The 14,356-nt window shown below is 34.7% G+C and overlaps 1 protein-coding gene across 2 annotated transcripts in view; it reads left to right on the forward strand.

The window, feature by feature from the left end:
• EYS (eyes shut homolog) overlaps positions 1-14,356 on the forward strand; it is a 1,673,869-nt gene that overhangs the window by 761,824 nt on the left and 897,689 nt on the right. For both annotated transcript variants that reach the window (XM_049695235.1, XM_004282511.3), the window contains exon 21: positions 13,294-13,418. In XM_049695235.1, coding sequence (XP_049551192.1) covers positions 13,294-13,418 — 125 coding nt within the window. The remainder of the gene's footprint in view (positions 1-13,293; positions 13,419-14,356) is intronic.

The following is a 14,356-nucleotide window of genomic DNA, read 5'->3' on the forward strand; positions in this document are numbered from 1 at the left end:
TATCGCTGTTGTGACTCTTCCACAGTAGAAAGCTAAAATGATATATTTTAATAAAATTTAAGTTCATAATATTATATATTAGATATTGTCAGTGAAATATTATTAATAAATTTAGACATTTTGTGGAAACCATAGATTGATGTCCTGATAATATTATTAGACCCTGAGCAGAAAAAAAATATTCAGATGCATACTTTAAAAGTATGAAACCTATTTATTTTATCAAAAAAAAACCAACAGTAAAATCAATCATATATTTTAATGTAGTTCAGCAAGATCATTTCTCGTAGGTATTAATGTAACAGAAAGGCAGTTAGCTCAAAACATTTCTGGCAGTTCTAAAGATGCTTGAATTTTATAGCTGCCCTTTCTCACTTATGTTTGGGGGTGGAGGAGGAGAAGGCTGGAGGTGAGCATCAATTAAATGAATGATAAGGTCTTTGATGGATAGATTATTTTTTCACCTTTTTAATTTAGAAGTTAAAACTTTCTATCACAGTTTAAGTTGAAAATTATGGCTGAGATAATAGAGGTCTGACTCCAGTGCAAGTTAAAGAGGAAAAAGTCGCTGCTCAAATGTCAAGACATCTTGTGGTCTAAGATGATTAAAACCAAACTGTTTGCTATATGAATCCCAAGGTGCAGCTATATCTCAGCTTTGGTGACATTTAGCCAGTGACTTTTCATAGCTTGTTAATAATGTATAGCTGTCCCTATATAAATCTGCAGTGACAGAAGTGGCCATTTGTAGTGGAGCAGTTAATGAGATTTATTCTTGACAGAAAATGCAGATTTGAAAAGTATTTCTACAAAATCAAGATTGATGTCAAAAGAAGTCATGCATTTAATGGACCATGGCATCATAACCATTTCTGAGTGTCTTAACCAAGATCACAGAATTTTGTTCAGTGATATATTTATATTTTTAGTCAGCCTTCTATACAGCCCAACCCCCCAGCCCTCTCCGCCGCTAGTTTCTACTTATCCTGCATAAATCAGAAGTCTTCACCTTACAAATCACTTCCTCAGTGGGAATTTTCTCACCTTTGACTTGGTTAGTTCCACGTCATTCATGTAAGTTTCCCATGGTAAGACTATACCATACATTTTCATGATTACTACTTTGATGCCTGTCTTTCCCACTCGACACCACTAACAGGTTTCTTAATAAATTTTTAGCTTTCACTGAATCCTTAAATGATTGCTCAACCATTGAATCAACATTAACATGTGTTGAAATGAATATTCTTTGCTGAAGGAAGAGCTGTCTTTTTTAGACAATGAATTGAAGAAAATTTCTGTGCATATTCTGACTATTCAATATTAATCTCCCATTAATTATTTCATTTCAATGGAGACAGAAAACTGCTGATTTTAGTCATGGCTGTATCTAATATGTCAACATAAAACCTGACATGTGTACAAATAATGAACAAATTATGAAATGCCACAAGGCAGATATGAGACAGAAGAAAAGGGAATATAAGAAAGGAAATGACTTTACAAGTTAGTTGTTGGTTTTTATTTAACATCTATAAGAACATAAATAACCCCCAACTTTTGTTGATTTGAAGAGGGTTATCAGTATTTTGCAATTAATGAAAATAATAGATATTTATTATGAAAACTTCAAAACTGAAGAGCAAAAAATATAAAACAAAAGGCTGGAGGAAAATTGTCATGTTAATAGGTCAAACATGACTGAATAGTACCAATTTTGTTTTCAGAACCCACTAAAATAAATTTTCATCAACTGAGACAGTCACTGTTAAATGTTGCTGTAGTTCCATCAACAAAAGCATAAAAGATGTATATTAGTTTCCTGGCTGCCATAACAAAGTACCACACACTGGGTAGCTTAAACAACAGAAATTGTTGTTTCACAGTTTTGGAGGCTAGAAGTCCAAACTCAGGGTGTTGGCAGGGCTGGTTCCTGCTGAGAACTCTGAGGGAACGTTCACACCTGTAGTAACTTCTGAGAGCCTCAGGCACACCTTGGCTTGTAGATGGTGGTCTCCCTCTATCTTCACGTGCTCTTCCCTCTGTGTGTGTCTGTCACTGAGTCCAAATTTCCCCTATAGATAAGGATTAGTGTCCCCTCCAATGACCTAATCTTAACTTGAATATATCTGCTCAAAGATTCTATTTCCAAACAAGGTTATATTCTGTGGTACTGGGGTTTAGGCCTCTTTTGAGAGACACAGTTCTACCCCATAACAATATGCAATATAAAAATATATGAGTGTATATAAATATATATATATTGATACATAGACACAGAAATTTAGACACTGCTTTCAAATAGGCTGTACATGGGCTTTGCAAACATGAAAGTTAATTACTGACTAATATGTCAAATTTTGCTTACCTGGTATTTATTGCTAGTTATATAGATGCTTTCCAGTTACTTGATGTTAGAAATGACACTGGAGCTGGTGTTCTTATCTGGGGCTTGGAGTCCTCTTCCAAGTCCACGGGTTATTAGCAGAATTTGTTTTCTTGTGGCCGCTGGACTGAGTCCCAATTTGCCATCAGCCAGGGAACACTTCTTGCTCCAAGATGTCACTCATTGTTTCTTCCTGCATGGTCCCCACATTCACAACTTGGATTTTTGCTTTAGTTCTTGTAGGCCACACAGTGTGAGTCTCTCTGCCTCTTTTGTACCAGTCAGAAAAATCTCCTTGCTTTTAAAGCACTCACTCCATTAGGTTAGACTTACCCCAGGCACTCTCTCCACTGCCATGCAACTGGACACAATCAGAGTGATATTTCATCACAATCATGGTCTTCACACATACTAGGGGTGGCAGGGGAGATTAGGCATGACTGTGGTAATCTTGGAATTCTGCCAACTAAAAAAAAACTCCATTAGTTCATCTTTGACTTTGTGATGATAACTTTTCTAGAATTCCTGGCATAAAAATTACTAACTTAAAATAGATGCAAACATATGAAGCTTTTAAAACATATTGGTAAAGTCTAATATTCACTCCCACCAGGACGCCTGGAGTACTTGTATACCCGTGCATCTCCAGTAAGAGAAATTTATCTCAACATGAGAAACAATACACACAGGTACATGTGCGTTATTTTCTGTAGCATGAAAGAAACTTTGCAGACGCATAGCTCTTTACCCCCAAAATACTTCCACATTTTCAAAGGTTAAAAATATTCAATTACATGATCACAATAAATTATTAAATTGTTTCTCATCAAATATTTACTCACTAGTTTTAGCATGCTTTGAAGGAAGCCCTGCAACCTTACCCATTCATGACCCAAAATAAATACTGTCTGGAGACATGTGCACACACACATAATTATAAATTTGTTTATAATTTTAAAGTGTTTTATACTGAAAATGTCTTAGGCTACCTACTTCTCTCATTTTCTGAAAATAAGTGTCTTTTTATTATTTTTAATCCACACTGTATATATTACGAAAACATTTTATTGAAGATCTCCAATTCATCTTCACTTTCAAAAATATAAAATTTTATCCTTACTCACGAACTTCAGTAATCAGTAAGTCATCATTTTTCCTACTCTTTTGATCCCTAAGTCATCATTACTTCATAGGATAGTTTTTCAATATTATTATTTCAATTATTTAAGTATAGCACTCAGATATTATAACATATTATCTTTTTGGCAGAAACTATAAACTACTCTGAAATATATTCTTGTGAAGGTTAAAGAATAGCAAGCAGTTCCTTTTAGAGAATTTAAGCATGTGGAAACAGGAATTTAACTTATCCATCTTAACATTGTGCCTTTTTTTGCTTAATATAAATAACAACCATCAGAGCAATAATAAAAAGAGAGCACTAAAAATATCACCAGCACTTAAAATGTACCCAAATTTTCATAACATTGTAATAAGTATATTTTTACATTATTTTTTATTACATTTACTTTTTAAATTCATCCTCAAGCTAGACCTATAATTTCAGTTTAAATATAATCCTGAAATTATACATGAGAAAATCTTATGGTTATTTATAAATGTAAAATTTACATCATTGATCAAGGTCACACAGATGACAATTCCCAGAGATCTTATTCATCTCTGTGTCGTCTCCATGTCAAGAATTCCAAAGCCTTAGCTCTGAATACCATACTTCCTGAATATTGCACTCTACACCGTCTTTGCTTCTGTTTAATCAAATGAACTTTCTGGAGAACTCCCCATGGAGTCAGTTTCAGATCCAAGATTACATACAGGATTGATGTTCCCAGTAAGAATCCAATATTATAATTTGTCTAAAATAGTTCTACTTTAGGTCGTTTAAACAAATCATTGAATTCTTAATTCTTCTGTTTTATTTGTTGATTCAAACATATGACTGCTGCGGTGTCTGGTTTTCAATGTTCCATCACTCAGAAATGTGTTCATTAAAATCTCCTAATCACCTAGCATTCAGCCTGGACTTTAACGCTGAGATAGACCAAAAACTTCCTATTAGTTGGGTGGCAAAGTAAAATAGTAAACAGTATTTATTCCCCAAAGAAATTCAGCTATATCATAAAGGCTTAGTTGATGTGAAATAATAAAGTTCTGATGAATGGAATCCTAAAGAACTATTTCTAGTTATTTGCTTGTTAAATTAGGAATTTAAAGGAAAAAAAAAAAGCTTTATATAGAAAAGAATTACCAATGAAGGAGTTTAGGCAGCTGACATGCTGATGCTGCATTCTGTAAGCTCATACAGAGATTCCTCCCACCCAGTAATATGTGTTATTTTGATTCAGAGCTATGTATCACAGGTAAGTGATCGTGACGTGCCCTGTTAGCAATTGCAAGGAAGACCACCATATCAACCACACAAAAAAGTATATTTAAGTCGGGTAGGCAGAAATCAGGAATTGGTTTGCAGAACACGTTATTTCCATACATATATACGTTTTTCTACTCATTATGCTTTCATAATGTCATATTATAATGTTCTACTATTTCTTTGGGTATTAGTATATTTAAAGTGGGAAATGATAAGTATAAATATACTAGCTTTGCAATAATTCTTAGGAGTATAGTTTCTGTCATCAGAGAGTATGCATTTCTAAAAGGCATTTGAACATTAAAAAATAACAATTTTATAAATTCTGATATGATTCTGTCTCACAATAGAAAGACAGATTTTCTGTGTTATTTTTTCTTGTTCTCTTAGTTCTTACTCACTCCTCTCCATCTCAAATCTTTTATTTTATAAGAAGACCAAATACTGTATTAAGACTCAGTTAACTTCAACAAAAAAATTACAAACAAGCAACTAAACTAATTCAATGAAAAACATACCTAGAATTTTTATGGCTCATAAAAACTGGAAGTTCACTTATGCTGCTAACTTCAGGCATAGCTGGATCCAGGGATGACTCAGTCCAGAAATTATTTCTCTGTCTTTCGATTCTACTCCCCTGTGTATATTGGCTTTAGCTGAAGGTGAACTCCATACACAGAGTGAGAAAAACTGCTGTTGATAACCTAGACCTCAACCTTTTCAGGGTACAGTCTGAAAGAAAGACCAAATCAACTCGTAAGAAAACTATTTGGCATTGCTTGAGTCAAATCCTCACCTCCAAACCAAACCAAAGGGGGTTTGTAATAGAGCAGGTTGGACCGCTTCTACCCTTTAGATGACACAACGTAGGATTCCACTTTAACCTCAGACCACCGCTCTCCCATCTGGCCCCCCGCCCTACCCACAGGCACTCAGGATTCCCTTAGGGGAATGGATGCTGAGCATACAGACAGCACAGACCTTCTGTGGGTGGGATGATCACACTTATCACATTGCCTGAAATAGTTCTGGTTCATGCCTGTTTTTCTGTGCTAATTAATAGGAGGATCTCCTTTAATCCTTGAAGTATGTAGACTTAGATGCAAATTATAACATCATTCTATCTGTGTGTAAGAGCACATCTCTTCTCTCCTGAGAATGGAAGTAGGTGCATTTAGAAGAACTAACAAGTTGAAAATATTTTCTTTTCTTTTTTATTTCTATTAATTACAGAGTGGGTACAAGATTCTTCTACCCTTTCATGGTAAAGAAGGGCTTTAGAAAGAATGAAAAGAACAAATAGCTTGTTTTTGGTAATGTAGCAGTTGGACCCATGTTGAATCTCTGGCAGGAACTTTGACTGCTCCCAAAGTGAATGTGAGTTTTCTGCACAGGCACTATTTCATTCATTATTTCTCCAAAGAAGAGGAAACCTATACATATTGGAACAGATGGATCATATGGGTAAAATGATATATAGACAAGGGCACAGTGTTGAAGGGGCCACATCCCATGTCCCATGCTCACTCACAGTAAAAGATCTTAAAATCCCTGGGGGAAAAATGTATTTCAATTGTAAACATAAGAAAATATACGTATACAACTATGGAGAGACCCAGAAGATAATATATAATAGTATATTAAATTTCAGCTTTCTTAATTTATAAAATGTGGTCACATTTCTATGTTCTGAAAACACATAAACATAAATGTTTATCAAAGTAGAAGTTAAATCCAAAGACAAACACTGAGTGATATTTCAAACAAAAGCTGCTATGATTTAAGGTGATTTTGCTTTAAATAATAGTCACAACAAACAGGCTACAGGAGAGTCAAACAATAGGAATTTATTTCCCCCAAATAAGAAATCCAGAAACTGGTGATTCCAGGTTTGTTTCAGCCCCTCAATGATGTCATCAAGTAGGTAGGATAATTCTGCCTTTGTGTTCTGCTCTGCATAGCCTGTCTGCACTTTTTGTTTTCTTGGACACAGTGGTTGCAACACCTGCAACTTTTTTAAGTGTGAAAGGGAAGCTGAGAGTGAAATCAAGTGTTCTTTTCTCAAAGTGGTCCTCACCCCCTGCTGTAATGTCTGTGTGCCTGTGTGTACGTGTATGTATGTGTGTGTGTGAGATATATTGCTCTTCTGGTGCTACACCAATGCATGGGACCCACACCTGTGTGTGATTTTCTCTCTGGAACATATAATCTCTACTGTGTCAAGTAGCAAAACAATATAATTTTTGAGCAGTTTTATTGTGATGATACAGCTTTACAATTCAAGAAAAAATCTACCCCTCTACCTGGTAAGGCAGGCTTTCATTTCAACTCAACAGTTTTTGTTAAGTAGAAATGTCACCTAAGTAACTGGAGGAGATGCCAAAAGCCCTAAGCTTCTTGGTTAGGACAGCTGACCTTAGATTCTGAGCTCAGTGCCCCACAGCCAGTTATCCAAGATTAGACACTCAATGTGCTTAGTGAATACAAAGAACAGGAGGGAAGATTCAAATGTTATTTTTGTTTTCATCATGAAGTATAATAAAGCCGACTTTTCTGTCCTTTGCATGCATGTAATTCTTCAGAGTAGGGGATTCCCATATAATGCCTTTTCTCCAAAAACATGAATAGGACTTTTTAATTAACGTATTTTCACTTTATAACTTAAACATCTATTCTACCTTTGGGGCTTATGTAGTGAAAATAGGAAAAAAAATATTTGTATAATGCTAATAATTAACCATAGTTTTAAAAAGTCACAAAGTTGATCAAGAATTTTCATATAATAGGAACTTCTGTGAAGGTTATTAAAATGGCTTTTGTTCACCTTCTAAGACCTGCCTTAAAGTTTTATTGGCATGTTTTATCTAACTCTACTTCAAAACTCATGTCTTTGCTTTTCCTTCATTGAGTATATTCCTAGCATTTTTCTTCTGATTGTTATCCAGGCATAGACTTCTTTTGAGTTACAGATAAGAAGCAGGGGTTATGAATTCATATGTTGAAGACTTAACCCCTGGAATTTGACTATATTTGGAGATAAGATATTTAAAGAAGTAATAAAGGCAAAATGAGGTCATATGAGTGGGACCTCATCCAACATGACTGAGGTCCTTCAAGAAGAGGGGCTGAAGACACAGACAGAAGGAAGACCACGTGAAAACATCGGAAGAGGACAGCCTTCTACAAGCCAATGAGAGTGTCCTCAGAAGAAACCACCCCTGCTGACACCTTTATCTAGAACATGTAGCTTCCAGAATTGTGAGAAAATGGATTTCTATTTTTTAAGCCACCCCATCTGTGTTACTTTTGTCAGCCCTAACAAAAAACACAGGCAGGAAAGAAAGTGAACAAGAAAGAAAATTCCTGAAGCAACTAAGGCACTGTTAAAAATATAAAATCATTAAAGACAAATTAGTGAACTGAATACATTGTCATCTTATTAAAATATTACTTGGTAGGGAACTAGGAACACCTGCATCATGTTCTTAACATCCCTAAAAATTCCAGAGGGAAAGACGTGTTCAGGGAAAATGCTTAAAAGGAGCTCACTTTGTTACTTTGAGGCTATGGCTTTAAACTCCCTCCTCCCCAGTACAAAATATTTGATGTCAGATGATGTCAAAGAGGATGTTTTTGGCCCAATGAAGATAGTCTAAAAATATACAGGCTGGATGGCCTGCTTCTTCTAGGAATCTCTCAAAATATGGATGCTGAAGAGAGCATGAAAAATGGAGAGAATTTCCTTGAGCCCAGACAGGAGCTGCGTCTTGTGGAGGTAGAGTAGCCAGCTGCATAATATTTAACAGATCATAATAATTATAATTAAAACAGGATACATTTATTGACTTTAATGGACAGTTTTTAAATTTTTGTATTTTTTACAAACACACAATTGACATTTTCACTATTTCAGATATATTAGAGAATCTGGTTAGAACTTCTGTAGGGAAGCAACATGTAGCTATCTATAACTAAATGCCATTTCAAAAAGAAGCAGAGTCTGTTAGAAGTTTATCCCTAAATGTATATTTACATTAAAGTTTGAAAAGCACTTACACAGATTGTGCTCTCTGACCATAATGTACTCATATTAGAAATAAAAAATGAAAATACAACATAGTTATTTCACAGCTAGGAATTTTATAGAGTTCATGACATATTTCTTGCTACCCATCTTTTTGATAAATGTGACTCTAATATGAAAATCAGTTCTATAATTGGAGCTCAGATTTGTTTTTCCTCCTATCAGTTTTCTAATGACACAATTGCAAATTAGAGAGAATGATCCTAAGTGAATGTACAGTTTGGTAAATAGGTAGAGGTCAGAATAATCAGTATTTTTTTTTTTTTTTTTTTTTTGGCGGTACGTGGGCCTCTCACTGTTGTGGTCTCTCCCGTTGTGGAGCACAGGCTCCAGACGTGCAGGCTCAGTGGCCATGGCTCACAGGCCTAGCCGCTCCGCGGCATGGGGGATCTTCCCGGACCAGGGCACGAACCCATGTCCCCTGCATCGGCAGGCGGACTCTCAACCACTGCACCACCAGGGAAGCCCTCAGTATTTTAATAAGCCTAATAGAAGCCATAGATGCTCTTGAGAGAAATAAATTATCTGGATATAAACAATCCCAAAGACATTTCTTAAAGTTCAATTTATGCAGTGATTTATTCATTATGAGCTGATGTAGGCTGATGAGTGGCAGGTTAGTTTTTTAATTCCTTTACATTATTTCATGGAGAATTATAGAAGCATTTATGTCTTATGTTGGAGAATTCCTCACCATATTGGCTATATTAGCTATATTAGTTACACACAATTAAAATACTTTCAGAAATTTCTGATTCCACACTGAGCTAGAATATATTACATTCAAATATTATCTTTGAACTAAAGTCCAGAAATAGCATAAATAGCAATTATTTAGAAAGAAGTATACTTTGTACATTTCCATTTCTCTGTTATGCCTTGTGGCAAGATGGAAAAAATTGCCATGATTCAGACTTTTCATTTTGGTACAGTCATATGCATAAAAAGACGGAAATTAGAGAAGTACAATAATTTTCAAAATATGTGATATACTGTTAAGTACAAGGGATCTTTTTTCCCCTGAGTATTTGTTATTTAGTGATATTTTTCCAAACCTTGCTGCTCTAGGATTGTGTTAAAATAAAAAAATGTCACTTTTAAAATTAACCCTAACTCAAACATGGCTCTTAAATAAATATTATATTGAGATATCAGGAATCTGTCCCCTGATAACTTGCAGAAAATACAATGTAAATACAAGGGAAATCAACTTAAGAGTAAAATTTAAAATCTTGCTAAAGATACAGGATCCTGTGAAACTAACCCAAGTTCTGCTGGGGAATTGCTTCAATCACACTCTATGCCCATGGAGATTGGACAGAGTTAGACTGGTTAAAATGGAAGAAGAGAAAGTCAATAAGAAAATAAAAAACAGAGGCCATTTAAAAGATAATAATTTATATATTAAAGATTAAGAGAGACAATTGGAAATCTGAAGAAGGCTTAAAATAATTTCATTAAAATATCATTAGTCAAAGGAGAAATAAATGATGCAATAAGATAATATAGTGTATGTTGAGGTTGGGGGCATGTTGGAAACCACAAAACTCATAATTTTAAATGTGCTTTTGTGAAACCTCAGATAAACTTTAGAAATGTATATATTTTACTGTTTAAAAATCAATTTTTTTTCGTCATTTAATGTGAAATCCTGGTCCCCTTTAATCTTGGTTTTGTTTTATACTGTATAACCTCCTGAGCCTCCATTTCATATATATTCATACATACACACACACAAAAATACACATATATACCAAATGGCTTATGTGTAAACAGTTATTGAAATAAAACACATTTGAAGTGTAAAAACTTAGGATGCTAAACAGCTCTAGCATGTTGCCTCCTCAAACATAATTACTGTTCATTCCCCAAAAAGAAGTAGTGTAAAACTGATTTCCCTGTGAAAAGAGCCTTAATTTCTCTAACAGCATACATACTGTGTGTCCACATATGTAGACAAATGTCCACAAAGGATAAAACATCTTTTAAATGTAATATTGGGATGGAGGGTAGGAGGGTAAATCTGCTTATTGGAAGAAACTGTTCTTCCAGAGATGTGTAGTCATGATAGTCAGAAATCTGGAAATTATGCTTTATAATGAATGAGTTAAGAAACTTGGAAATTTCCCATATAAGGGGGAAAAAATTTTGACAAAATGAAAGTTATGGTCAAGTGTTTAGGAGATGGGTTAGAATGTTCATGGATTTCTGCAATCAATAGAATGCCATCCAGTGAGTGGAAGAAGAAAAGAATAGTTAATAGCATTATAATAACACTATGGCAAAAGACTTGATGCTTTGTAAGTATTAAAAAAATAATGATGGCTCAACTTAATTTACTTGTTGTCAATAGAGCTTTTGAAATACCAGGTAGGTTGCCTCCTGAAGTTGTGTGCTCTTTAACATTGGATGGGGCCTGCAGAATACAACTCACTACCTCTTGAATACTTTGCTTAAGCCATTCTAGCACTAGAAATTTTGGATCTTTCAGTGAAACAAAACTTTAAAGAGATTTAGCCAGAATCTTCTTTCATAACTGGGTTCATTTGTGGGTCAGGATTTAGACTGACTCTTGCCATGGGAACACTATGTTTACTACGGAATCTACTAAAATTTTGCCTGCCAAGTGAATTATTTTTAATTTAAACTCAGGCCAGAGTGAGGGCTCCAATTACTGGTAGCCTAAAAATATTGTCAATCTTGGATTGTGTTCTGAGGATTGACAAGTGGATGCAAATGACCTTCCAAAGTGCCTAGCACATAGGTAGGACATTTAGCTAACCTTAATTATATAATGTTTGCTAACTGGGATATCACAGTATACTGTAAATATGCAAGCTTTCTTAATAATGAGTATTTGCTTTGAGGAAATAGTTATAATCACAATAGAGTAATATAGGCATAGTGATAAAATTTATAATAGATTTAGATAAGTTTCATTGCCCAAGTTGGTTCTGATTATTTACTTATTATCTCTTAAAAATAATCCCCCAAATAACAATCTACTTTTTTATGTTAAATGAATTATTCCTAAAAGTAGAAAATAGAAGAAAAAATTTCTCTTAACATAAGATCTCAGTGTAGTTGAAGTGCATTAAATTCCTTCCTCCATTTATTTTGAAAACTTATTTAACATACACAGTAGGTTGGGCTCCACATGTAGCAAATACAGCAGGTGCTTTTGTTGCTTATCATCCCATAACAGCTGTGCTGGACAGTCCCTAGCCACACCACTAGATCCCTCCTCAGCTGTCTCTGCTTTTATGTCTTGGACTTTTTCGGAAGCTGAAGGATCTTATTGGGGACACATGGAGGATAAATACCCACAAATCAGTCCAGACATGTGGGTAGGCTAATGCACTGAGGGCAACCTTGACCAAAGTAGACAAGAGGCAATGTACAGCTGCTCCATCTCTCAAAGATTCCAGGGAAAACTTCTGATGTGCCTTCTTCCTAGATCTTCAGAAGGTCCTCATAGTTACCTGTTGCTGTGTAACAAACTACTCCCCAAATCCAATGGCTTGGAACAGCAGCACTTGTTTATTAATTACTTATTATTCTGTGGCTCAGGAGTTTAGGAGTGGCTCATCTGGGTGGTTCTGTCTCAGGACCTCTCATTAGGTTGCAACCAAGATGTCAGTTGGGTTACAGTCGTATGAAGACTTTACTGGGGCTAAAATATCCTCTTCCAAGTTCCCTCATGAAGCTGTTGCCCAGAGGCTTCAGTTCTTCTCCATGTAACCATCTCCACAGTGTTGTCTGAGTATCCTTACTACAGAGCAGCTGGCTAGCCCAAGAAAAGTAAAGAGAGAAGGAAGAGAAGGCACACTTTGACCATCATTTAGCAGTGAATCACTAAGTACAACATACACTCAGTGAGAGAAGAAAATAGAGAAAGGTGGGACTGAGCCCCAGCACACTCAGTGCTTACCCTTATTTTAAAAGTTTACTGACTATCCTGTAATCAACCTTAGTCAATATTTTCTATAGTACAGGCATAGGTATTTTATAGTACATACATACATTCATTCATGCACATATATGTATATACCAAGCTACCTATGTTTAAAATAGAATGGAAAGAGGAAAGTCTACAGTGATTTAGCTCTATGATGCCTGAGTCTTTTTATTTTCCCTTTTTCTTTGTGGCTATAGTTGCTTTTAGATCAATTGGCCTTAATTTCACTGAAAATACTAATAGATATCCATTAAATTATCTCCTATAAATCAACTACTAATAAATAGTAGTTGATAATACATGACTACTTCATGTCCTTAATTTTATAATAAATGACTACTTCATGTCCTTAATAATAAATAAATGACTACCTCATGTCCTTAATTTTATTCTTAATTTGGCAAATATTAACTGTACAATATGGACTCATGTGTATTATATAGAGATATGTATTTTTCACTTTTCTTTCTTAGATGTCTCCCTGGATTTTCTGGGAAATTTTGTGAAATTAACATAAATGAAAGTTCTTCATCACCATGTCTAAATGGTGTGAACTGTGAGGATCACATCAATGGATATATTTGCAAATGTCAACAAGGTAATTATGAAAAAGTAATGATCATGCAAATGTCACATTTATCTATAAAATATATGTATTTATATATGTGTATTGTATATGTGTGTGTTTGTACAATACAATTTTGACAATCAACTCACTAATAATGTTGTTGACTATCAACCAGCTTCTAAGCGTTGATCACACTTAAAAAATATGAAATTGTTGTTCTGTGATACTAGTAATCAATCCTTTAGGCTATCAGCAAGAAATCCTGGTGCTTAGATCATGGTATCTCACTACAGGTATTTTCAAAATTTATGTAAGCTTCAAATTCCTGATCTTTATCTATATCCATTATGTCTGGTGCACAAGTCCTTTGTAAAAACTGGCTCATTAATATTTACATTATTATTACTGCCAATGATCATCAGTATAGAGATGGACTGGTTGGGTGAACTGATTTTATTCAAGGGGAAATTTTTTATTAACAACAGGTCTTTTGGGCCATTTCTGCCTTTGCTCATATTATCTTTAACTGTATACTGATATAAACAAGTTGTGTCCAGGAATCTTCTTCCCTCTCTTTCCTCTAGTTTTCTAAACTTTCAAATTTGTTGCTTTCTACCTGTGACTTCTATCACTCATCTTACCTTCAAAATTTAGTTTCATCCACCCCAAAATGATTTTCAATACGTGAATTTCCTTGAGCAATAATAATCTCACAAGAATATATGTGGGGAATATTTTTGGTCACTAAAAAAGAATTCTCACTATTCACAAACCCCAGAGAAGACTTAAGATAGCTTGTGGATACCCTAGAGTCTGGGCTTCTGGTTATTTGAACCCCCAGAGGAAATAACAGCCAATAATTCTTACAGATAAAAGAAGTAGAATAAAGCTTACAATGCTCTGATAGAAGAAATAAATACCATTTAAAAGCTTTTGCTTTTCCCCAAAAAAATATCTTTCTCAGACAG

The sequence above is a fragment of the Orcinus orca genome, chromosome 12 (genome assembly GCF_937001465.1).
Source record: "Orcinus orca chromosome 12, mOrcOrc1.1, whole genome shotgun sequence".
Taxonomy (NCBI): Eukaryota; Metazoa; Chordata; class Mammalia; order Artiodactyla; family Delphinidae; genus Orcinus; species Orcinus orca.